A 23524-nucleotide genomic window follows, 5' to 3' on the forward strand; every position below is an offset into this window, starting at 1 on the left:
TCGATTGCCAAAGTCACAGTCTCTGCAGCTGTAAAATTACTGTTCTGTATAGGATCCATCTAAGGAGACTCGAGGTCCGTACAAAGGGTACTTGAGGGCTTCCTTGTTCTGGTGTCAGGACCCTCCTCATACCTACTGGAATTACACCATGTTTAGGAACTTCTATTGTATCTGGCATTATTTCTAGTGCTGTATTGTTTACATTAAGAAATTTTTTTTCTGTGTATTATGATGTTTTGACATCTTACAAACACCTTCTGGCTGGGGAGAGACTGGCTCTTCTGGGTTAGCCAATGCTTAGAGACAGAAAACAGCCCATCCAGGAACAGTCCTGTGAGATGGAAACTAACCAGTCCAGAGCAGACCTCCTCGGTCTGGCCTGTGCGCCCCAGGAGAAAATATTCTTTCACCTTAATCACCCCAGGGCAAGGTTCCAGGCAACTAGGGACCGCATCTATAGCTCAGAGCCACCAGAATTGCTCAAACTAGCCAGTCCTAAGCTGTCCACCCTGCCCTGCTTTGTCCTTCCAAAGGAAACCCTAATACAGGCTTTGGCATTGGCCCTCCCCTCACTCCTGTCCTCTGCCTTCTGACCAGCTAGTGCTCCCTGTGGCCCTTTGTGGTGTGCCGTGTCCCCTGAGTGTAAGGAATTTGCTTTTCTGAGCCTCTCTTCTGCCTCCTCTTAGGCTGACTGACTAACCGTCTCGTAAAAGAACACAGAACAGGTGCCCAGACCAGAAGAAGAGACAAGTTTGCCTATTCCCACAGAGGTCATTTCTTTCTTTTTTTTTTTTTTTATTGAAGTATAGTTGATTTGCAATATGGTGTTTATTTTTTTACCCAGCCAAACTCAAGTCCACTCGCCCATGCTCAGTAAAGCCGATCTACTGACACAGGGTTATTGTGAAGGAAAGTGTAACATTTATTGCACCACCAAGCAAGGAGTCCAGGCAGCTAGTGCTTAAAAGACCCAAATTCCTCCATGGCTTTCAGGGAAAGGTTTTTAAAGACAGGGTGAGGGAAGGTGTGGTGGGGTGTGTGATCAGCTCGTGGACATTCTTCTGAATGGTTGGTGGTGAGGTAATCAAGAGTCAACATCACCAGTTTTCTGTTTCCAACAGCTCTGAGATCTGTGTGTTTGTGGGCAGTGTATAGTTAACTTCTTCCACCTGGTGGGGGTTTCAGTATCTGCAAAAGAGCTCAAAGGACATGGCTCAGAATATTATCTACAGCCCCTGAGGAGGAACTAAAGTCCTTGACTTTGTTTAATGGCTAAACTATTATTATTTTGTCTTGATTGACTGTTTTTCTTTGTCTCTGCATTTTCTCACTTCTCTAATTAAACTTCTTCTTTGGAACTTGGGTAAGGCCCAGGAGTCTAAAGTTTTTCTACAAGAAAGAGGCAGGCAGAGGACATTGAAATTGAGCAGGGCCCTGTGGGGCTCCCGGGCATGGAGGCCTCTTTTTGTCCCCCATTTCTTATAGGCAAGACTCCAGCCTCCATGACCTTGCCTGAGTTCCAAGGGGCAGATTTGAACAGTTCTTAATCAAGGGAGGAGCAGCCAGGAAACCACCTGAGACAAAGGAGGCAAGGATATACAATGGAGAAAAGACAGTCTCTTCAATAAGTGGTGCTGGGAAAACTGGACAGCTACATGTAAAAGAATGAAATTAGAACACTCCCTAACACCATACACAAAAATAAACTCAAAATGGATTAGAGACCTAAATGTAAGACTGGACACTATAAAACTCTTAGAGGAAAACATAGGAAGAACACTCTTTGACATAAATCACAGCAAGATCCTTTTTGACCCACCTCCTAGAGTAATGGAAATAAAAACAAAAGTAAACAAATGGGACCTAATGAAACTTAAAATCTTTTGCAAAGCAAAGGAAACTACAAACAAGACAAAAAGACAACCCTCAGAATGGGAGAAAATATTTGCCAACGAATCAGTGGATAAAAGATTAATCTCTAAAATATATAAACAGCTCATGCAGCTCAATATTAAAAAAACAAACAACCCAATCCAAAAATGGGCAGAAGACCTAAATAGACATTTCTCCGAAGAAGACATACAGATGGCCAAGAAGCACATGAAAAGCTGCTCAACATCACTAATTATTAGAGAAATGCAAATCAAAACTACTATGAGGTATCACCTCACACCGGTTAGAATGGGCATCATCAGAAAATCTACAAACAACAAATGCTGGAGAGGGTGTGGAGAAAAGGGAGCCCTCTTGCACTGTTGGTGGGAATGTAAATTGATACAACCACTATGGAGAACAGTATGGAGGTTTCTTAAAAAACTACAAATAGAATTACCATATGACCCAGCAATCCCACTACTGGGCATATACCCAGAGAAAATCATAATTCAAAAAAGACACATGCACCCCAATGTTCATTGCAGCACTATTTACAATAGCCAGGTCATGGAAGCAACCTAAATGCCCATAGACAGACGAATGGATAAAGAAGATGTGGTACACATATACAATGGAATATTACTCAGCCATAAAAAGGAATGAAATTGGGTCATTTGTTGAGATGTGGATGGATCTAGAGACTGTCATACAGAGTGAAGTAAGTCAGAAAGAGAAAAACAAATATCGTATATTAATGCATATATGTGGAACCTAGAAAAATGGTACAGAGGAACCGGTTTGCAGGGCAGAAATAGAGACACAGATGTAGAGAACAAACGTATGGACACCAAGGGGGGAAAGTGGCAGGGTGGTTGTGCTGTGATGAACTGGGAGATTGGGATTGACATGTATACACTAATATGTATAAAATAGATAACTAATAAGAACCTGCTGTATAAAAAAATAAATAAAATAAAATTCAAAAATTAAAAAAAATAAAGAAAAAAGAAAAAAAAAGAAACCACCTGAGGCAAGATTAAAGGAACCAGAGAAGCTCATCAAGATTAGGAGACCAGGGGCTTCCCTGGTGGCGCAGTGGTTGAGAATCTGCCTGCCAATGCAGAGGACATGGGTTCGAGCCCTGGTCTGGGAAGATCCCACATGCCGCGAAGCGACTAGGCCCGTGAGCCACAACTACTGAGCCTGCGCGTCTGGAGCTTGTGCTCCGCAACAGGAGAGGCCGCGATAGTGAGAGGCCCGCGCACCGCGATGAAGAGTGGCCCCCGCTTGCCACAACTAGAGAAAGCCCTCCCACAGAAACGAAGACCCAACACAGTCATAAATAAATAAATAAATAAAAATTAAAAAAAAAAAAAAGATTAGGAGACCAGCCACCTGAGACCCTGCACACGCCCTAATCTTGTCAGCAGCCCCATCCTTAGGAAGTATTGTCATAAAACTCCTCATCAAATCCCCCTGGGTTGGGACACAGAGTTTTTTGAGGCAGGAGCCCGTTGTCTGGCAAAGTAATAAAGATAATCCTTTCTTTTCTTCCAGAGCTCTGCCTCCCCGTTTCTATTCGGCACCGGTGAACAGAGGCCGGGTTTTCGGCAACAGCACGGTGGGGGGAAGGCCCCCCCATGGGAAGGGGAAGGCCTGTCCTGGGAAGGCCGCATAGGGTCCTGCCTGGGTATAGTCTTAGGTGTACAGCATAGTTACAGCATATAGTGATTCAGTATTTTTGCAGATTATACTAATTGATGTTTCGACAAAAGCCTTGAAAGGATTATGATAAACTGGGACATTTCCATCCACCTGGGGGCAATAGCATCTGCTGATGTCCGTTATGGGTCCTGTGCAAACTGACACCCCCTTCTCTTTTTTACTATTTATTTATTTATTTGGCTGCCTGGGTCTTGGTCGCGGCACGCGGGCTCTTCATTGCCACGTGCAGGATCTTAGTTGTGGCATGTGAGATCTAGTTCCCTGACCAGGGATTCACCCCAGGCCCCCTGCTTTGGGAGAGTGAGTCTTAACTGCTGGATCACCAGGGAAGTCCCTGACCCCAGCCTCTTCTAATTCTAATTTCCTCTTTGCTTCAAGCATGACCAAGCCACAGGGCATTCAGGGAAAACCTAGTACAGCCTTCCGGGAAGGCAACTTGGCCTCACTTTCTCATTGAAGACCCTTCTGTGTGCTGGCTGGGGTGCCCAGTGAGGTGAGGTGCTCTCCTGCCCTTGCCAAAGCCATTTCCACACTCCCTGGGAGAGCTGGGGATTACTGTGTCTTAAACAATTTCGTGCTCCAGTGAAGAAATATGGATGACCAAAAAGAAGAAAATCCCCTGTTAGCCCCATCCTGAAGCCCCACCTGTAAACCTCTAAGTCACTTTCAATACCCACACACATGGCTTTCAGGAAAGGGGGCCGCCCTGCAGAATACACAGGCAGCTTTTACAACTTGACACTATGTGTTGAACATGTTTTCGTATCGTTATATTGTCTTCTGCTACGTTATTTCCAAGTTTTGCATAATCATCCCATTGAATGAACACTGTAAATGCATTTAATCAGCACCATAATGTTGGCCAGAATCAATGAAAAATTAATCATTTGGACTATTCGTGATTGTAAATAGCCCCGTGAGTCAAATCCTCATGTGTGCACTTTTCAACACATCCACAATCACACCTGAAGGACACATTTCCAGATATGGAGTCTCTTGGGAGGTGCTGTACAGAGGCTTGTGGTACTTGTTTGATACAATTTTGATACCAAATTGCTTTCATAAATATTGTATCAGTTTCTACTCCTCAAAGAGTGTGTCAGATGCTTTCTCACCCACTGTGTTAACACTGGGATTATCCATGCTTTTAATCCTTGCCAATTCAATAGGTGAAAAAAAAAGTCATCTCATTATTATAATTGGTAATGTTCTGGGCCTGCTAATGGACGTCAGACATATGCTGGTGATTATCTTTTGAAGTCAACCATTTAAAATGTCCTTGGTCGAAGTAGTTCATGTTATAATTTGTAACTGGAAGATTTATAACAAGTTAATAGAAAATACTGATGTAATGTAACCACCTTCAGCTAGAAGGCCACTCTCTGAATAAGACCTTTTCCTTTCAACTGCCGTTAGGGTGAGGCTCTCCAACTTCCATTCTGTCAAATGCAACATTAGTAAGAAAAATTGTCCAGGATGATAATTCGGGTGCTAGAGTGACCCCAAAGCAATAAGCAAGCAAGGAATTTGTTATTAAAACAAGAATATCCTCCAACCAACATGGCAGTGTGTTAATTCTCCAATAACATTGTTGCAGGCAACTCAGTGCTTGCTGGTTTCTAAAAGCTGATAAGTGTATTTATTCTATTGTTTTGACTTTGCTGTACTGTGAGTAATTTTACAGATCACTAATTTCAATGCCACAATCTGTAAGCAGAATGAAGTTGCTACATTCTTCCAATTAATTAACCAACAAATTTAATTTCACACTACAGAGTTTTGGAATAGCAACTGTTTACCGAAATTACCATTGCAAATAATGAAACTGAATGTTTAAAGAACCAACATTTAGTATTGTCAATTAAGTCTGCGCTAAATGTTAATAAACATAACACAGTTTGGGAAACCATCTGCTGGAGTGTCAGTTTGCTGAGAGCCTTCGCCTCCAGCAGCCTGGTCTACACAGCCTGGGGACGTGTCTTCTGGGAAGCAAGGGGCGATTGCAACTCGTTATGCAGCCACTTCCATCAGGGGACACTATCACTAAACTACCACACACACACAAAAAAAGTCAGCTAGGTTATTTCAGCTTTCAGAAGGTTCATTTACTGAGTAATCAGCAACGTAACAAGAATCTCATTTAATAAACTTTGTGTACAATCTTACCATGTGTTCATTTTTCAATGTTCTTCCAGCCTTTACCCCGGGAATGCACACGTCTTAAACATGTGCAAACAGCACATGTAGTTGTCCCTCGGAATCCACGAGGGATTGGTTCTAGGACTCCCGCAGATACCAAGGTCCAGAAATGCTCAAATGCTTTATAGAAAATGGTGTAGTATTTGCATAAAACCTACACACATCTTCCGCATACTTCAGATCATTTCTAGATTACTGACAATAACTGACACAATGTTAATGCTATGTAAATAGTTGCCAGAGCTTGGCAAATTCAAGTTTTGCTTTTTTGGAACATTCCGGAATTTTTTTTCTGAATATTTTTGATCCGTAGTTGGTTGAATCTGCAGATGCAGAACCTGCTGATATGAAGGGCCGACTGTATACAATTTCCTGTAATTGCATCACAAATGTCTTTGTCATCACTACTTGGTCCTTTAGGTATCAGGCTGGCTTGCTGCGTGATAATTCTTCACGTGGGCGGGCTGTGATTTGCTTCACTTTTCTTCTATTGTTGCCACTCACATTGATTCCTAGCGCCGATGATTATTAGCCATGAAGCATGGGGGCTTTTCATAGTTGGGTATAATTTTCTTAGAATGAATTCCCAGTAATTTTGAAACACCAAAGCAAAGGGGAATTAACATTTTAGTGCTTTGTGTTTTTCTCACCAGCATACTGTGTTTCTGCTTATCCCCTTGTCTGCAATGCCCTTCCCGTTCATTTCTTTGGATGGTAAAGCTATCTAAGATAAAGAAGCTTTGTTCTCTAGGTTTCTATCCTATCCCCCTGCACTGCCTCTATCTCCTCTAGGTTTCCGTTTTGCCTGCTGTGGAGGCTAGGTTCCCATTTGAGCGTGGGTGCTCTAAAGCTGGTGGGAAATGCTGTGTTCACTTACTTAGTGGAGATTGGCTACTGGCAGGCTTTTCCTCCTCTCACCACCTGGAAACCTTATCTTTGAGGATATCGGTTCTCAGAAAGGCTATATTCCAAGGGTGCCCTGCCTTGATGGAGTTTGGGGAGCTGGCCAGGGGTGTGGACTTCTCTCCCTTTGGAGGGTTTGCAGACAATGCTTGGCCTTTGGTCTCACTCCCTACCTGCCCCGTCCCACCCCTCCTGCTATCCTGCCTCTTGTGCCCCAGACGTGGATCCTCTCTGGCTTCATTTCCCTGGAGAGGAAACCCTCTGTCTCCTGGTGAGAGGTGGAGGGATGAAAAACCAGCACTAAGTGTGAAGAAGGGACTGGGGACCCATCCAGCCTGTGCCCCAGCCGCTCCTGGGTTCCCTGGAGAATCACTCTGCTCTTCCTGGGTGGCACCTGGATGCTGGTGCCCTGTCCTCTGCTAGGTCGCTTCCTGGCCCTTTGCCCAGGCTGATCCAGCTAATAAGGAAAGGAGCCAACGACTCCAACCCGAGAGGGTTTTCCACCGAAACACCGGTGCTCTTCCTGGTACATGGCTCCCTCATTCCTGCCCTCAGCTTGGTGGTGGTGACGATGGTGGGGCTCTGATGTGGGGCCAGCCTGTGGGCTCCAAGCCTGACCCTGCCTTTGTCTGTGCCATGACCCCTAACTGTGTTTCAGTCTTCCTCCCCCAGCCTGTCTACTCTTGGCAGAGGGGAAAGTCGGGGGGCTTGCCCCCCACCCCATCAGGGCAACGTTGGAAAAGCTTTGTGGCATGCGCCGGCGTGAGGAAGGGTGGCTGTGTGGTCAGCCTGGTGTGGGCACAGAGGTTGGTGCTGTGGAGGACGGGGAGAGGGATCTGAGACCCACATAGATCACACGCGGGTCTTTGAAGGAAACTGCTGCTCTCAGGGTGGAAATATTGCTTTTTAGAGATCTTAGAATAAAAAAGCCATAGTTCATCATAGAAAGCACCTGTGTCTGCCTTCCATGTTCCTGCAGGGGCAGAGCTGGCCCTTCTCCTAGGCTCCCTCCTCCCCACCCCACACCCCTGCCCACTGCAGCAAGGGAGACCCCTCCTCTCATTAGGACAGCAGCCAAGCCTGGGTTAAGGGGGGAAATCTTTCAATGGTCATCAGGTCACTGGGGCCAGTGGTACTGGGGATGGCAGGCTGACACCTTTAGCAGCCTCAAGAGGAGAGAAAGCACAGGTGATCTTTGCTTACAGAGGATATGCCCTGCCCAGCCAAGATGGGCAAGTGCACAGTAGAGGGAGAGTAGGGGAGGGAGGAACCTAGGAGGGCTTGGAATGCTTCCTGCTGGTGTCTGTGAGGAGTGAGGGGCTGGGAGACACAGGGAGGCCGACCCCAAATCTCCCCCCACTCCCCTAGCCCAACAGGGTAAGATACGCAATGCTGGCATCTAATCCTAGATCACCAGGCATGAAAAGAAGCCAGAAAATAGGACCATAATGAGAAGAGGAATCAATCACAGAAGCCAACCCAGAAATGAATGTTTGTGGCATTGTGCTAAGCAAAACATCCTTAGATATGATACCAAAGTGTGATCCACAGCCAAACAAACTAAGTAATTGGACTTCATGAAAATTTAAAACTTGTGATCTCGGAGAGACATTAAGAGAATGAAAAGACTCAGCCACAGACTGGGAAAAACTATTTCCAAAGTATTATTTATGTCTGACAAAGAACTTGTATCCAGAATGTAGAAGGAGCTCTCAAAACTCAGTATAAGAAAAGAGACAAAAAGAGAATTAAAAAAAAAAAAAAAGACAAGAGACAACCCAATAAAAAATAAGCAAAAAATTTTTTACATAGATACTTCAAAGACAATATATGGATTGCAAGTAAGCATATGGATATCCTAAACCACACTAATCATTATAAAATACAAATTAAAACAAAAATTAGAACGCTGGCTTCCATTTCTCTAGTATAAATACTAGAAGAGGGACTGGGGGTAGTGCTGGCCAGTTTCCCCGCTGCGAAGTTACTCCCTGCCCCCCACCCCTTCCACACTGTGCTCTTCATAAAGAAGTTACCACGTGCTCCCCACCTTCGCGGGGTGGGAACAATGTTGCACCACCTTGTGGAGGGGGAAATAAACACCTTGGACCTCTGCTGCAAGAGGCCCTGTCCATTCCCTCCTGTCTACTCATCTATTCCATCATTTACATCAGCAAGAACCCAGGGATGCTTATGTTATACTTTGTGTTATAATCCAATTCTACATTACCTATTTTGTTGCTCAAATGGTTCCAGCTTTGGCCATTAGGAGCCTCTTTGGTTTGCTCCGATGTCACTTTGTGTACTGTTATCTTTCTGAGCATTTCCTTATCTTTTATAACACAAGATACTCCAGAATCATCTCATATGTCAATAGTTCCTGCCCCAGTCCTAGAATAAGCCATTTCTTTAAGGAGCCCTGGTTCCTTTCAGTGAAGAATGCTCTAGAGACCATGATCCTGGTGTTGAGTGTGCTCACGGCTGCAGGAGTATCATTGATTCTAGGCTTTCTCAGCAGATGGGGCTGGGAAACATACGTGCGTATACTTACCTGTGTACACACACACACTCACACACACATCCATCCGTACTTATATTGGGGTAAACATAAGTTCATAGTTATCTATCCAAATTTTATTCCATACCACATGGTTCATGTTAACCTTCTCTAGCTTTTCTGGAACTTCTAACTCCAACAGTGACAAACCTGGTTCTCACCACCCTCTATCCGTTTAGTTAATTTTTCATTTCCAGTATATATGTATAGTGATTTCAGACTTGTAAAATCGTACTCCCATGAGAAATAACTTTGCCAACTAGAGTGCAGTGCTTATTTATGTACTGTTCTTTTTGCCTTGAGTCGTACAGACTCCACTCATTTCCAGAGTTACTGAGGTCGGGACCTCTTCCCCACTCCCTTCAGTGAGATTGGTTCATACTTTCATAATCTAGTTAGATTCTATTGTCATATTCTGCATTCCATCCTGGGAAAAACATACCTGAGTTGTGATCCAATATTCGGGACCCACTGTTGTCGCTATATACAGCCCTGCCTCCAAATGCCCACAAAGCTGGTGAATAGACACTGGAATGTGACTGCAGAGAAATATCCCATTTGTGCCAACAGAAATAGCGGAAACAGAGGCAGGCGGGCCCCTACCTCTTTTTTTTTTTTTTTTTTAAACATCTTTATTGGAGTATAATTGCTTTACAATGTTGTGTTAGCTTCTTCTGTATAACAAAGTGAATCAGCTCTATGTATACATGTATCCCCATATCTCCTCCCTCTCGAGCTTCCCTCCCTCCCACCCTCCCTATCCCACCCCTCTAGGTGGTCACAAAGCACCGAGCTGATCTCCCTGTGCTATGCAGCTGCTTCCCACTAGCTATCTATTTTACATTTGGTAGTGTATATATGTCCATGCCACTCTCTCACTTCGTCCCAGCTTACCCTTCCCCCTCCCCGTGTCCTCAGCCCCTACCTCTTCTGCTTTCAATATCTTGCATGGATGCGTCTAATTGGTGAAACTGGAACCGGTGCAAAGACATGTGAGAAATCTAATTTTTTGTCCCCAGCCTCTGTGGAAGAGGATGGCCGGCCTGGAAAAAATTGGAATGAATGTGATGTGCCAGTCCCCAATCTCCACCACAGGGAACCAGTGCAGAGTGGGGACTCCCAGGGTGGAGGACAATTGCAACGATCCAGGTGAGAGGTGAAGTTGGCTGGAATAGGGTGGGGACAGTGGGTGTGGAGTGAGGGGGACAGAGGGTGTGGAGTGAGGGGGACAGATTCAAGAGTGGAGGTGTGGGCAAAGCCAGAAAGACAGCTTTTTCTACTGGGAGAGGCATTCTTTCTCTCACCTCTCTGTAAAAACCCACAGTTGGCAGGTATTACAGCCCTTTATTCCCAGGTTCCATCACTTTAGGTACACGGCTCTATACCCAAGATAGGACCCTATGGCTACAGCCCGCACCCTACTCCAGGTTAATTGTGCCGTGGCCCCAATTCTAAGACATCTCACACGTATCTTTGTGGTTCATGTTTCGAAGGTGAAACATGTCTTCTGCAACTGAGAAAGGATCCTGGGGGTCGGCATCTTTCTATGGTGGCCTGTGCTTCCTGCCGCCCCCAGAATCTTCGCCTTTATCCACACCTTTCGTGAGTAAACTGTGCGGTCTCGTGAGTCCTCCCGAGTATCCAACCCCATGTAATTGCTGCACCTGCAGTCAAGCTTTGGTTGGGGCTGTTGAGTCTCTCATTCAGGAGGTGTTTTTCAGTCTTGTATTCAAGGAGGGAGTTGGGGTAAGAGCAGAAGTGGAATCCCTTTCCTCCCAGGAGGATTCTTAGAAATTTATGGATGTGTGTGGGCAAAGGATCCACCGTGGTCTTAGCCACTCATCGCTGACCTGGCTTAGGGAAGCTGATGACCTCCACTGACATGCAGGAGTAAATCATAAAACAATTTGTTAATGTATGTCATTCGTGCAGACCAGAATATTCCCACCCACATGACCCAGTGCCTCCCTTCCAGAAGGTAGACCCATATGGGCACCAGCAGAAAGGGAGGTTCATAGGGGCCTGACTGTCACGCTATCAGGTAAGACAACCTACATCTCTTTAATGGGGTCAGTCCAGGCTACTGCCCTGTTGTAAGGGGGACGGCTTTGCCAAGAGGATCAGAGAAGTAAAGGCCTCCCACCTTGCCTGCGCCATCTCTGTGACTTCCCTTGCTCTAAGCTTCCGTGGCACCAGAACGCCCCACCGTAGCCACTCACACACACACACCACACACCCTCTCCTTTCAGGTAAGACAAGGTGGTCACAGCCAGGAGTCACCAGGCTGGTGGTTCAGGCACCAGCCACATGCACTGTACACCTGTCCTGCCATATATCAGCCGGGTGGCCGAGCAGTTTACCCCATCTCCCCCCCGCCACCCTCCCACCCCCTGTGGCTCAGTGTCTTTGTCAACAAAATAGGTCACATGATTGTCATCAGGACCACAAAGTGCTTAGACACTCTCCAGGCACATAGCAGGTGCCACATCTATTTTGGCTGAAGTTGTCTGCATCCTGCCGTGTCTTTTGACGATGACCTGTCACATCTCTGAGACATTGTGGATTGATTTTGCAGTTTGGTTTTGAGGGCAGCCTTACCCTATTTCAAGTTCTCGTGGGGCTGGTCTATAGCAACCTCCTTTGCTAGTTTTCAAGTCTGTTATTGAAAATGTTGTATTATGTTTCTATTTTTAATTTGTAATACTTACCTTGAATTATCTGGACATCGTTAATTTCTTCCCCTCCCCGGAGAACATTTCTATGGATAACCTCCTGAAAGCAGTCACTGGCAGAAACCCTCCCTGGAAGTGGGGACACATGTAGTGAGAACTTGCCCACTGGCCACCGTTTCACGGCGACTCCCAGATCCCAAGACAGGGGCTGGTGCTTCTCTTGGTGTCTGTGGTGCTTCTAGTGGTGCTGACCTGGTGTCGCCCCTTCTGGTCTAGGTGCCCCACATGGAAGACACTGATGTTTCAGCATCACGAACACTAGGGATATTTCCACACTTCCTCATCCATCTGTTCATCCACTCGATAAACACGCATTCCATGACTGCATGGGGCAGGACGGCACCGGGTGGGGAGACGGCAGTAAGCAAAACGGGCCAACCTCTGCTCCGTGGATTTGACATTTTGATTGGGATAGCCAGACACCAAACAGACTGAAACATGCTGTGAAGAAAGACAAAACAGGGTAGGCTGACGAAGCACGGCAGGTGACATGGTATTTTATCTTAGTCTCCTCTGGTAGAGCGATGTTGAACATGGGTGAAGGAAGTGAGAGGTGGTCCCGGCTTCCAGAGCAAATAGGAGCTCAAAGTCTCCGAGGAAGAAGCCCGTCTGGCATGTTGGGAGGGTGGGAGGCTGGGAGTCGGGCATGTCCTTCTAGGAAAACGGAGAGCGGTGCCACCTGAGGGGGGGGGGCTGCACCTGGATCTGGTTAGGCCCTTTAATAGACTTTGGGTTTGGGAGTGACAAGATCTCACGTCTGTTTAGAAGAAGGATGCTGGCTCCTGTGTAGAATTAAGAGGGAAAGAGCAGGGGGGAGGGGAGTTAAGAAGGCATCATGTTGTTTCAGCGGGCGCACTGGGCCGTGGGATGTGGCATTGTGGGTGAAGTCTAGGCGTGCTGCGTTCGGTGTAAATAAAGGTGGTGCCAGGTTTCCATCTCCACAGCCAGTTACAGAGGTCAGGGTTGAGGTGCCATTTATTGAGATGAGAATGGCTGGGGCAGCAGGGGTCGGGGGGTGAAGTCCAAAACTGGTGGATGTTGACACTTGTGATGCGTCTTAGACTTCTGTGTGGAGACTGAGCAGAGGTGTCGAGTCTGAGAAAGGTCAAGTGAATGGTGTGCACATGGAGTTGGCCTTGAAACTGCTGGTGTTCAAAGCCACTGGACTGCAGGAGGGGGGACACAGAAAGCAGGAGGTCTGAGGATAGCCCCAGGGCACTCGATTTCAGAGGTCAGTAGGTTAGGAAGAAAGTGAGACGTGAATAATGATGGTGCAGAGGGCGATCACGGTGGTTTGGGCGGCACTGGGGCTAACATGGTCATGGTCATCTTGGCGTCATGTCAAGGGAGCCACGGTGGTGGTGCTGTGGGTGATGGGGCCGCTCTAGGCAATGGTCACGGTGCTTCTAGACTCTGCTGTTCTTGGTGTGGGATTGACACTCGAATTGATTCATCATCTGGTAGCTGCTTTATTATTTATTCTATTATGTCCCCTAGCATGTGAAGAGCCCCTCAAATTGAGTTACACACGAGTCTTTCTCCCAGCTCTCTGACCATCAATTATTCCACCCTTGAATGAATTTTAAAATACATGTAATAAGATGCAGTGGCTTGCTACCAGACACTGGGAGACAAGAATTACATTTTTGAGTCTGCTAATGTAGACTCTTAGGGTGGAACATTAGCTTTAATCTTGTCTCCAGATACCAGATACCTTTCCTTCTACCCCACAGCACACTGCTAATTCTCGAAATTACATCTGTTAAAGCTGAGGTGGTATCTATCACAGTTGCTTAGAATGACGAGGCGTTATCCTAATGAAAATAAATACCCTGCCGAGCATGGTTTGCTCTCTTTGAATGCAGCGCTTGATTTTTCCCAGTTTCACATCCACAGTAAGTACTGGCTCGTTCAGCAGTCCAACATGGCAGGGGAGCAAACAACGTCCACCTCCTGCATGGCTCTGTCCATCTGGCAGCTGTTTCCAGCAACACCTGTGGTAGCCTCAGTAACTCAAAGACCGGCGTGGAAGTATACTTCTAAGAAGGATTCCAGGAGCCAAGTTCAGTGCCCAGGGTTTGTTTGGGGTGCTTGGGGGAGCTGGCTGTCCTGCCTCCGCTCCCCCATACTGAGCCCCACCTGCTGACCACAGGGGAACTTGCACTGTCCTGTCCCGTTGGTCCTCCCGGCCTTGGTCTCTGCTCTTCTTGCAGCCAGGGGTTTGCTATTTCACTCACCTCGCTCCTGGTGAAATTTCTGCAGAGCCTGGTGCCCCCGGGACGGTCATGCCTCATCCCTCCCTGGACCCCACCGTGCGGGGAGGTGTTTGTTGGTGGGACCACTGCCTCTCCACACTGAGCCATGCAGGGACTGGTTTTGTGTCTTATTTACCTCCCTGCTTCCAGCATAAGGCTTGGCGTGAGGTCCATGTTCTTGAACTCATAAATGAATGAGGAATGAATGAAAAAGAAATATTCTGAGTTGAGATGGCACTGTCTAGGGAAGCCCTAGCCCTGTGAAAGCCTCAGCGTCCATGAGTCCTGCTCTGTCCTGCTCCTGACTCCGGTCTCCATATGTATCAAACAGGGAGGACAGCCCGGCCTTCCCCATGCCTTCAGGATGAATGGTGACGCGTGCACGTCACCAATCTCAGAAGGACTCGCAGAGGAAGGCAGAGCCTTGACCAGATTTCCGTGGGGTTGAGAGTATCAGGATTACATGCAGCCTCAAAGCGCCAGGGAAGACTGCTGTCCACAGCAGTCCTCAGGGATGTGCTCCTGAGACAACAGAGGGCTCTAGTTTAGCGGCAGGAACCTCAAGGTATCTTTTGAGTTACTGGAGAACAGAAGTCACAGGGCCTCCTGGACGTGCTCATCTGAAGACTATTTTCAGCAGGAGGGGAACAGAGCGTTGCTTGTAGCTGCTTTTAAGCCATGCCAGACAGTTTCCTGGACCTCTGACTTCCCTCGAAGACTTTCATCTAGATGTACCTTTCCTTTTACTCTCAAGAGTCTTCCTGGGGAGTCAAGGAGGAGGAGTGTAGTGGGTGAGAGGTGGGTGGGTTGGGGGGCCTCACGATGGCACAGCCAGTGCTGGACAGAGGAATTGCAGGAGGCCTCCACCGTGCTGGCCAGCTCAGCGTACTCATTTGACCGATGGAGACTCTGATGTCCCAAATAAGGAAGTGCCAGGTGATGGAAGGATCTCTCCCTTCCTCAGGAGTCGGACATCTGCTTCAGCACAATGTGCTGCGTGACCATGGACTAGCCCTTTCCCCACTGCCTGCTCAGGGTCCCTTGAGGGCTTAGTACAGAAGGCAAGGACTCTCCTCTTCGGCACTGATAATTGCAGGGACAGGAAAGGGCCCCTGCCTCACAGAAATGCTTCTCCTTGAATCTGTGATTGAATGATGACAAAGGGGAGAGTGGCTCTCAGTGGGTCTTCGGTAGCTGAGACGCAGAAGCCAAGATGGAAACTGGAACATGTCCTCGGATGGGACAATGACAAAAAACTCTGCTTTCCTTTTATCAAAGGTAGCATATCCATTGGTGTGTGGACTTGTTATTTCTTGTTATTATTATACTTGTTATACTTGTTATTGAGAGGATGAATATCTCTCAATTTATTTCAATAAATGCATACCTAGCACAGGCTGTGGGTAAGGCACTGCCCTAAGCATCCAGGGACACAGGATGAGTAAGATGTAGCCTGTACTGGCAAAGAACTCCGGGCTCAGGTTTGGTCTGAGGGCTCCAAAGGGCCACACCCTCCTGTAGCCCCGAAGCCAGGCCTCTGGCTGCTGTTGAGTGGGTATGTGACCTTACCCCGGCCAGTCAGATGCTTGAAAATGGAGCCAAGAGCTGGGAAAGAAGCATCCTTGGCAGGCAAGGATGGAACGGAAGGATGTAACTGCAGCCACTGTCAGGGAGGTACGTGGTGGTGCCAGGGGCTCAGTGCCATTTGTACTGTCCACAGATCAGCGTGTACAGGGGGCTTCCTGGGGGCTGTTCCGCCCGTGGTCCATGCTTCCGCTCTCCCTTTGCTCCTGTTCATATTCCAATCTGCCAAATAGCTTTTCGATGAATTCCTTTTACTATTTAATCAGTCGGAGTCCATTTCTGCTGTTCATAATTAGAACCTCAACTCACTTAGAACTGTAACTCATACAACTTCCCCTCAATTAAACTCCCTTAAAGCTTTGATAAGAGCCACAGCTGTTCTGGGGGAAACTGGAAAAGTCTGCACACAATTCAGATGAAGGGACTGAGCAGGGGGCTGTGTCCCTTGTTGAGGGGGCATTCAGCTTGTCTCCATGGGTGGCAGTTAGACCCAGAAGAGTGGTCATCTTATAGGACGTTAGATGTGCAGCAGGAAGAGGAAGTCTTGGGGAGTCCTGAAGGGTGGGCTCCTGAGCAGATGTGGGACACGTGACTGGGGAGCTCTCAGAAGTCGTTGGGGACAATTTGGAAGAGAGCTAATATCTCCCATTAGGCCAGGGAAAGCTCATGCCATCATAATTTGATGATAAAAACGAGGCTTCATTTTGTGGGTCTAGTACAGGCTCAGGGGACCTTGCTCATATGGGTTATACATTAAAATACAGAAGTTTATGCTTTTGGATAACAAAGGAGTTTTCTTATTGTTTATACTTAGGATATTTTCCCAGACTTTTTTTTCATTGGGGATATTTTTTGTAATATTTCCTAATCTGAATCCTTGCCTGGGGCAAGACCTCTGGAAGGTCTGAATGAACAGCTTGGCAAATCCTGTCCTCCACAAAGCATACACAATACTGGACAAAATTGTCAAAAATAATCTCTTAAAGTTTCTGTCAAATTGGCCAAAGTCATACAGCAAGTTGAGAAGCATTTATTCAAGAAAGTCTACTGAAACTTTGTTTAAAAAATAGTGGGAGTCTGTGGGGTTTTGGCCTTGGGCTGCTCCTGTCTCCACCTCCACTAACCTCCAAGGGCAGGGCGGAGGTGAGGACCTGCATGGGTATCTTACTTTACTTTGAACAGAGTGAGGACCATTCCATGCCCAAGTGTGTTGTCAAAAACAGGACCAATCTTAGCAGTAAACTCTTGTGGAAGGTCAACATCACAACCGTCTTGAGGTCACAATACCGTTTGGGGGAAAAAACCAGAATGGCAGAACAGATGGAAACTTAACAGGGAGATCCAGGGAATGAGACACCCAAAGTGGGCTTGATAAGATACCACTTGTCCCTGGTGGTCTGGGAGGCTGTGGACAGGTGCAGCATTGCTTGGTGGAGACCAGCGCAGGCCCAAGTGAGCTACTCTTCTTTGGCTAAATATGAGGCTTTGTGAATGCCTCAGAGGGTGCATTCACAGGGCAGACTTGTAAACTGATGTAGAATGCATTTCCCCGAGTCACACACAGAACCATCAGCAGAGGATAGATGCTTTGCTGGCTAAAGGTATTTAAGTACAAACTTTGACCAATCACTAACTGACCACTAAGATATGTTGACCCAGGGGTGACCAGTAAGAAGCCAGGCTTAAAAATTGAAACAGTAATAAACAAAAAACCCTAAAAGAGATATTAGCAGTTATACATTGCAGAGGAAACAGACTCCACATAAATAGTCCAATAGTCAAATTATTAAACAAGCAAACCAAAATCAATAACGAAAGACTAACAACTCCTGGGGAAAATAAGAATCTGGAGTTGCTACAATATATTATCTAAAATCTCCAGTTCAACAAAAACAAAAATGACAAATCTGGGGTGAAAAAAGAAAGTGAAACTCATACACAGGGGAAAAAAATCAATAGAAGCTATCTTTGTAGGGGCTCAGATGTTAGACTTAGCAGATGAAGACTTCAAAGAAGCTATTATAGATATGTTCAAAAAACAAAAAGCATGATTAAAGAAGTAAAGTTTGACAACAATGACTTATTAAATGTAGAACAACAACAAAGAATTAGGAATAATAAAATGGAACCAAATGGAAATTCTGGAGTTGAAAAGTACAATGACCAAAGTGAAAAATTCACTAGAGAGATTTAACAGCAGGTTTGAGCTAGCAGAAGAAACATTCAGTGAAGCTGAACATAGGTAAATAGGGATTATCCAATCTGTAGAACAGAAAGAAAAAAAAAAAAAAAAAAGAACAGAGCCCAAGGGATCTGTGGAACAACGTCATGTGTACCAACACATGCATAATGGGATTCTTGAAGGAGAAGAGAGACAGAAGGGGCTAAAATAAAATAAAGGTAGAAAATTTCCCAAATGATGAAAATAATTAATTTACACATCTAAATGATCAATAAAGTCTAAGTAGGATAAATACAAAGTAGTGCAACATGGATACATTGTGAAACTGTTGAAAGACAAAGAGAAACTCTTGAAAGCAGCAAGAGAAAATAAATTATCTTGCAGAGGCAACCACAGTAAGATAAATAGCTGACTTCTCATCAGAAGCAATGGAGAACAGAAGGTGGAGGGTGACATATTCAAAATACTGAATGGAAAAAACTGTCTAATAAGAATCCTATGTCCTGCAAAACTATCTTTCAAAATAAGGGCCAAATAAAAACATTCCCAGGTAAACAAAGACTGAGAAAAGTCCTTGCTAGCATACATACTATAAAAAAATACTACAATAAGTTCTGGATGGAAGGAAGCAATACCAAACAGTAACTCCATCCATGTGAAAAAATAACTGTATCAATAATGGTGTTTAAGTAGGTAATTATAAAAGCCAGTGCAAATAAAAAGTCGATTTAAAAAATCTCTTAACTGATTTAAAAGACAATTACACAAAACAATAATTATAAAGCTGTTCTGTTGGTCTTATACAAATATGTAAATTTATGACAATAATAGCACAAAAGAGAAGACAAGGAATGGAAATAAATTGGAACAAGGAAATGAAACCAAAGCATAATATGGATCCACAGGAAGAAATTAAGAGTAGTGGAAAGTTAATCTAAGAGATTCTAAAATGCATTTTCTCCTTCTTCCTTAAAAACTTAAAAAATATAAGATTATTATAGTAACAATAATAAGAATTATAATAACACTGTATTGTTAAGTTTATATCATATATAGACATGCTATAGATGACAATAATAGCATAAAGTGGGGGAAGGGAATAAAGCAATGTTGGAGAAAAGTTTCTATATTTTACTGGAATTAAGGCGCTATTAATATGAAGTAAATTGTCTTAAATCAGGATACATATTGAAATCCATGCAGCAATCATTAAGAAAATAATTCAAACATTGTAGTAAAAAATTCACTAAAAGAATTAAAATGCACCGTAGGAAAACATATTTAATACAAAAGAAAGTAATAAAGGAGAAAGAATAAAAAAGACACGAGATATACACAAAACAAATAGCAAATGGAATATGTAGATCCAATCATACCAATAATAACATTAAATGTGGATAGACACACCATGCAAAAGACAGAAACTGTCATAGTAGACAAGTTAATAAGATCCGATTATATGCTGTCTATAAGAGACATGTACTGACATTCAAGGACACCAGCAGGTTAAAAATAAAAGTATGGAAAAAAGATATATCGCGCAAACAACAACGAGACAGTTGGAGTGTCTGTAGAATTATCAGGCAAAATAGGTCTTGAGACAAAGGGTCATTTTATAATCATATAAGGGAAAATTCATCAGGAAGGCAGAATAGTTATAAATATATATGCACTTAACAACAGAACCCAAAAATATAATAAGTAAAACCCCACAGAATTCAAGGGAAAACAATACACAATTCAGCAATAATATTTGGAGACTTCAGTACCCCTCTCTCAGTAATGGAGAGAGCAACTAGACAGAAAATCAAGGATGTAGAAGATTCGTACAACACTATTGACAAACTTGACCCAACTGACCTCTATAGAACACTTCCCCTAACCACAGGAGAACACACTTTCCTCTCAAGCACACATGGACCCTTCTTGAGGAAAGGCCATGTCTAGGCCATAAAACAATTGGGAAGCAGTTGCAGGACCAGCTGCTGCTTCATCCCAGAGAGGTAAATCAACAGACCACCACCAACAAAGTGAGTGTGGAGGTCCCAAAACGTACAAAGATTCTGCAGTTTTCCTTCTATACTACTCCTTGGAGTTTCTGAGCTCAGGGAAGACCTAAGACCTTCCTTTAAAGGATCTCCAACTACTTAAATCAGATCCACCCATAATAATCTTCCTTTTGATTAAATGTCAATTGACTAATTGACTCTAATTACTTCTGCAAGATTCCTTCACAGCAGCAATTACAATGTATTTGATTGAATAACAGAGAGAAGGTGCATGTATACTACAAAATGGCATTTTCCTCCCTATGTCCTCCAATCACAAGGGACTATCGCTTGCAGTATGCCATAGCCAGAAAGGTACTGGAAAGGGCATTCTAGGGAATGTAGTATAGGACGTAAAGGCATTCAATTAATAATTAAAAATCTTCCCACAAAGAAAAGCCTAGACCCAGATGGCTTCATTGTCGAATTCTACCAAACATTTAGACTATAAATACTGCTAATTCTTTACAAACTCCTCCAGGAAATAGGAGAGGAGGGAATACTTCCCAACTCATTCTATGAGGCCAGTTATTACTCTGATACCAAAGCCAGACAGAGACATCACAAGAAAAGAAAACTCAGACCAACATCCCTTGGGAATATAGATACAAAAATCCTCAAAAAATATTGGCAAACCAAATCAAGAAATGTATAAAAAGGATTATACACATGATCAAATGGAATTCATTCCAGGAATTCAAGGTTGATTTAACAGCTGAAAATCCATTAGTACAGAATACTAACAGGACAAAAACCATGGTATAGACAGAAAAAGCATTTGACGAAATCCAACACCCATTTATGATACAAACTTTGGACTACCTAGGAATAGAAAAAAACTTCTTCAACTAGATACAGGGCATTTATGAAAAACTAATAGCTAGTGTCATCTTTAAATGTGAAAGACTACATATTTTCTTCCTAAGATCAGAAAAAGGCAAGGACATCCAATCATACCACTTTTATTCAACATTGGAAGTTCTAGCTAGTGCATTAAGGCAAAAAAAGGAATAAAAGGCATTAAAATTGAAAAGGAAGAAGTAAAACCGTCTTTATTCACAGATGATATGATCTCAGATGTGTAAATCCTAAGTAATCCATACACACACACAAACCTACATGAACTAAAAAACAACTTCAGCAAGATTGCAGGACATAAATCAATATACAACATTCAACTGTATTTCTGCATACTAGCAATAAACAATCTTAAATGAAATTAAGAAAACAATTCCATTTATAATAAATACTTAGGAATAAAATTTAAAAAGAAAGTATAAAACATACACCGAAAATTATAAACACAATTGAGAGAAATTAAGATCAAAATAAATGGGGAGATGCTTACGTTCATGAATTAGAATTGTTAAGCTATTGTTAAGATATTATAAGCAATATTGTTAAGATGACAATTCTTCCCCAACTGACCTATAGTTTCCACACAAATCCTATGACATCCTAGCAGTTTTTCTTGCAGAAGTGAACAAGCAAATGCTCAGAATAGCCAGTCTTGAAAAAGAGAAACAAAATTGGAGGACCTATATATAGGTTTATATAGGAATATAAAAAGAACTCTTACAACTTAGTAAAAATAAAATAAATAACGCAGCAAATGGGCAAAAATTTGAACAGACATTTCACCAAAGAAGGTATGTAAATAGCTGCTGAAAAGATGCTCAACATCATTAGGGAAATGAAAATATAAACCACGAGATCCAATTACATAACCACTAGTATGGCTAAAAAACAACAACAACAGATAATAACAAGTGTTGTAATAACAAGTGACAAGGATGTGGAGAAAGTGAAAGCCGCATACTTTTTTTTTTTTTATGCAACAAATTTTATTTAGCATAGTCAGTCCCAACATTCAGCACAAAAAGAGTTTACAGAGGATAGAAAGTGCATTAATAAAAGCCAGTCTTTACCAAAAGAAAACAGAAAATATATTATTGATTCAAAATATTTTACACTTGAATGATAAACTGCAATAACTTATTCTGGGCACCTACTGATGTAAGAGAAAGGAAGAGAAGAAAATAATGCTTTAGGAGTGCTCAATCTCCAGCTGGTATCACAGGAGTCAGTAGAGGTCACTGAGACCGGCAGTCTTTCTTGCTTCCTGCATTAATGCCCTCAGCTGGAACAGTTTACAGGACAGAAGACATACATGCTTCAGAAAGACGTCCAGGTCTATTACTCCCCGCCTCAAGGCTTCTCCCAGGTAAAAGATAGTGTCTTCAATAGCATTTTCCTCTGCATACAGATTTAGGATCTGTTTGTATAGTGGGGCTGTGGGAATGATAACTTCATCAGTATCATTGTTTTCAGATCGATTTTCCATTTTCTCCAGAGTAGAACTGAGTTCTTCATTCTTCTTTCTCAAAAGTTCCATGTTTTTATCAACCTCAGCTACTTCTTGATCTAAACAGATCACCATCTCTTCCAGTTTCTGGTGACCTTTTTTCAGGTCTTCTTCTGGTCGTTTCAAGGCATTGAGCTCTGCCTGGGCACGATCCATTTCTTCCTTCATCCGCCATCTCAGTTTGTCACTGACTGCTGAGATGAGAGAGGCTCGGATAGTGTGTCCTCGCTGATTGTACCATCCCTACTGGGACCAACAGTGGTCACAGGAGGCTGGGAAGGGTACTGGGACCTTGTTGTGACAGGATACTCGCCGCCAGGTGGGTAAGGACAGCCTGGGTAACCACTGGGGTTGGGAGGGTATCCGGATGGGTATGCAGAAATTCCACTTGGCATGCCTGGCACGTAGGAACTATTTGGTGGCCCTGTTGCCTGGTATGGTGGATAGGATGCTGAAATAGTAGGACGAGAAAAGATTGGAAGTTCTTCTCCAAACACTACAATCATGACTTGAATAAGCCCCAACGAGTCTGACTGTGAGTGTTTCCATTCATGTAGATAAGGAAGATGTATCTTCCCATTAGCATCCACATGCTTTCCTGTTTTAATAGTCATTGAACTAGTAGGCTTAACAAAACAGATAGGGGGATTATATGGGTATGTGTCCAGCAGCCAGAGGCATATTGGATTATTTATATGTATACCTCTATAAGGCACAGGAATTGCACCAGTGAGGTTCATTAGCTCCCTGGAACTGCCATCATTAAAAACATACGAATCCAATACAGGTTTGAGATCTTTGTATAAAGTGATAACACTGACAGTTCCACGTACAGTTGGGTCTCTGTATTTGAACTTGGACACCATTTTCTTGAGCTGGCTCTCTGACCCTGCCATGGCGGCCGCCTCATGACTCCCGTGCCCGCAGGCAGAGGATCAGCCGCTCCGGGGCCGCCCCACACAATCGCACACCCAAGCCTCATACATTTTTTGGCAGGGATGTAAAATGGTGCAGCCCCTTTGGAAAACAGTCTGGCAGTTCCTTAAAATGCTAAACATACATTTACCATATGACCCAGAAATTTCACTCCTGAAGATCT

The 23524-nt window shown here is 44.1% G+C and overlaps 1 protein-coding gene across 1 annotated transcript; it reads right to left on the minus strand.

Annotated features, from left to right (window-relative positions):
• Positions 1-22143: 22143 nt before the first annotated feature.
• Positions 22144-23321, minus strand: LOC132371614 (tumor susceptibility gene 101 protein-like). Its single transcript, XM_059932900.1, is given in 2 exon segments — positions 22144-22644; positions 22647-23321. Coding segments are annotated over 2 exon segments (1176 nt in total).
• Positions 23322-23524: the final 203 nt, after the last annotated feature.

The sequence above is a fragment of the Balaenoptera ricei genome, chromosome 9, assembly GCF_028023285.1.
Source record: "Balaenoptera ricei isolate mBalRic1 chromosome 9, mBalRic1.hap2, whole genome shotgun sequence".
Lineage (NCBI taxonomy): Eukaryota > Metazoa > Chordata > Mammalia > Artiodactyla > Balaenopteridae > Balaenoptera > Balaenoptera ricei.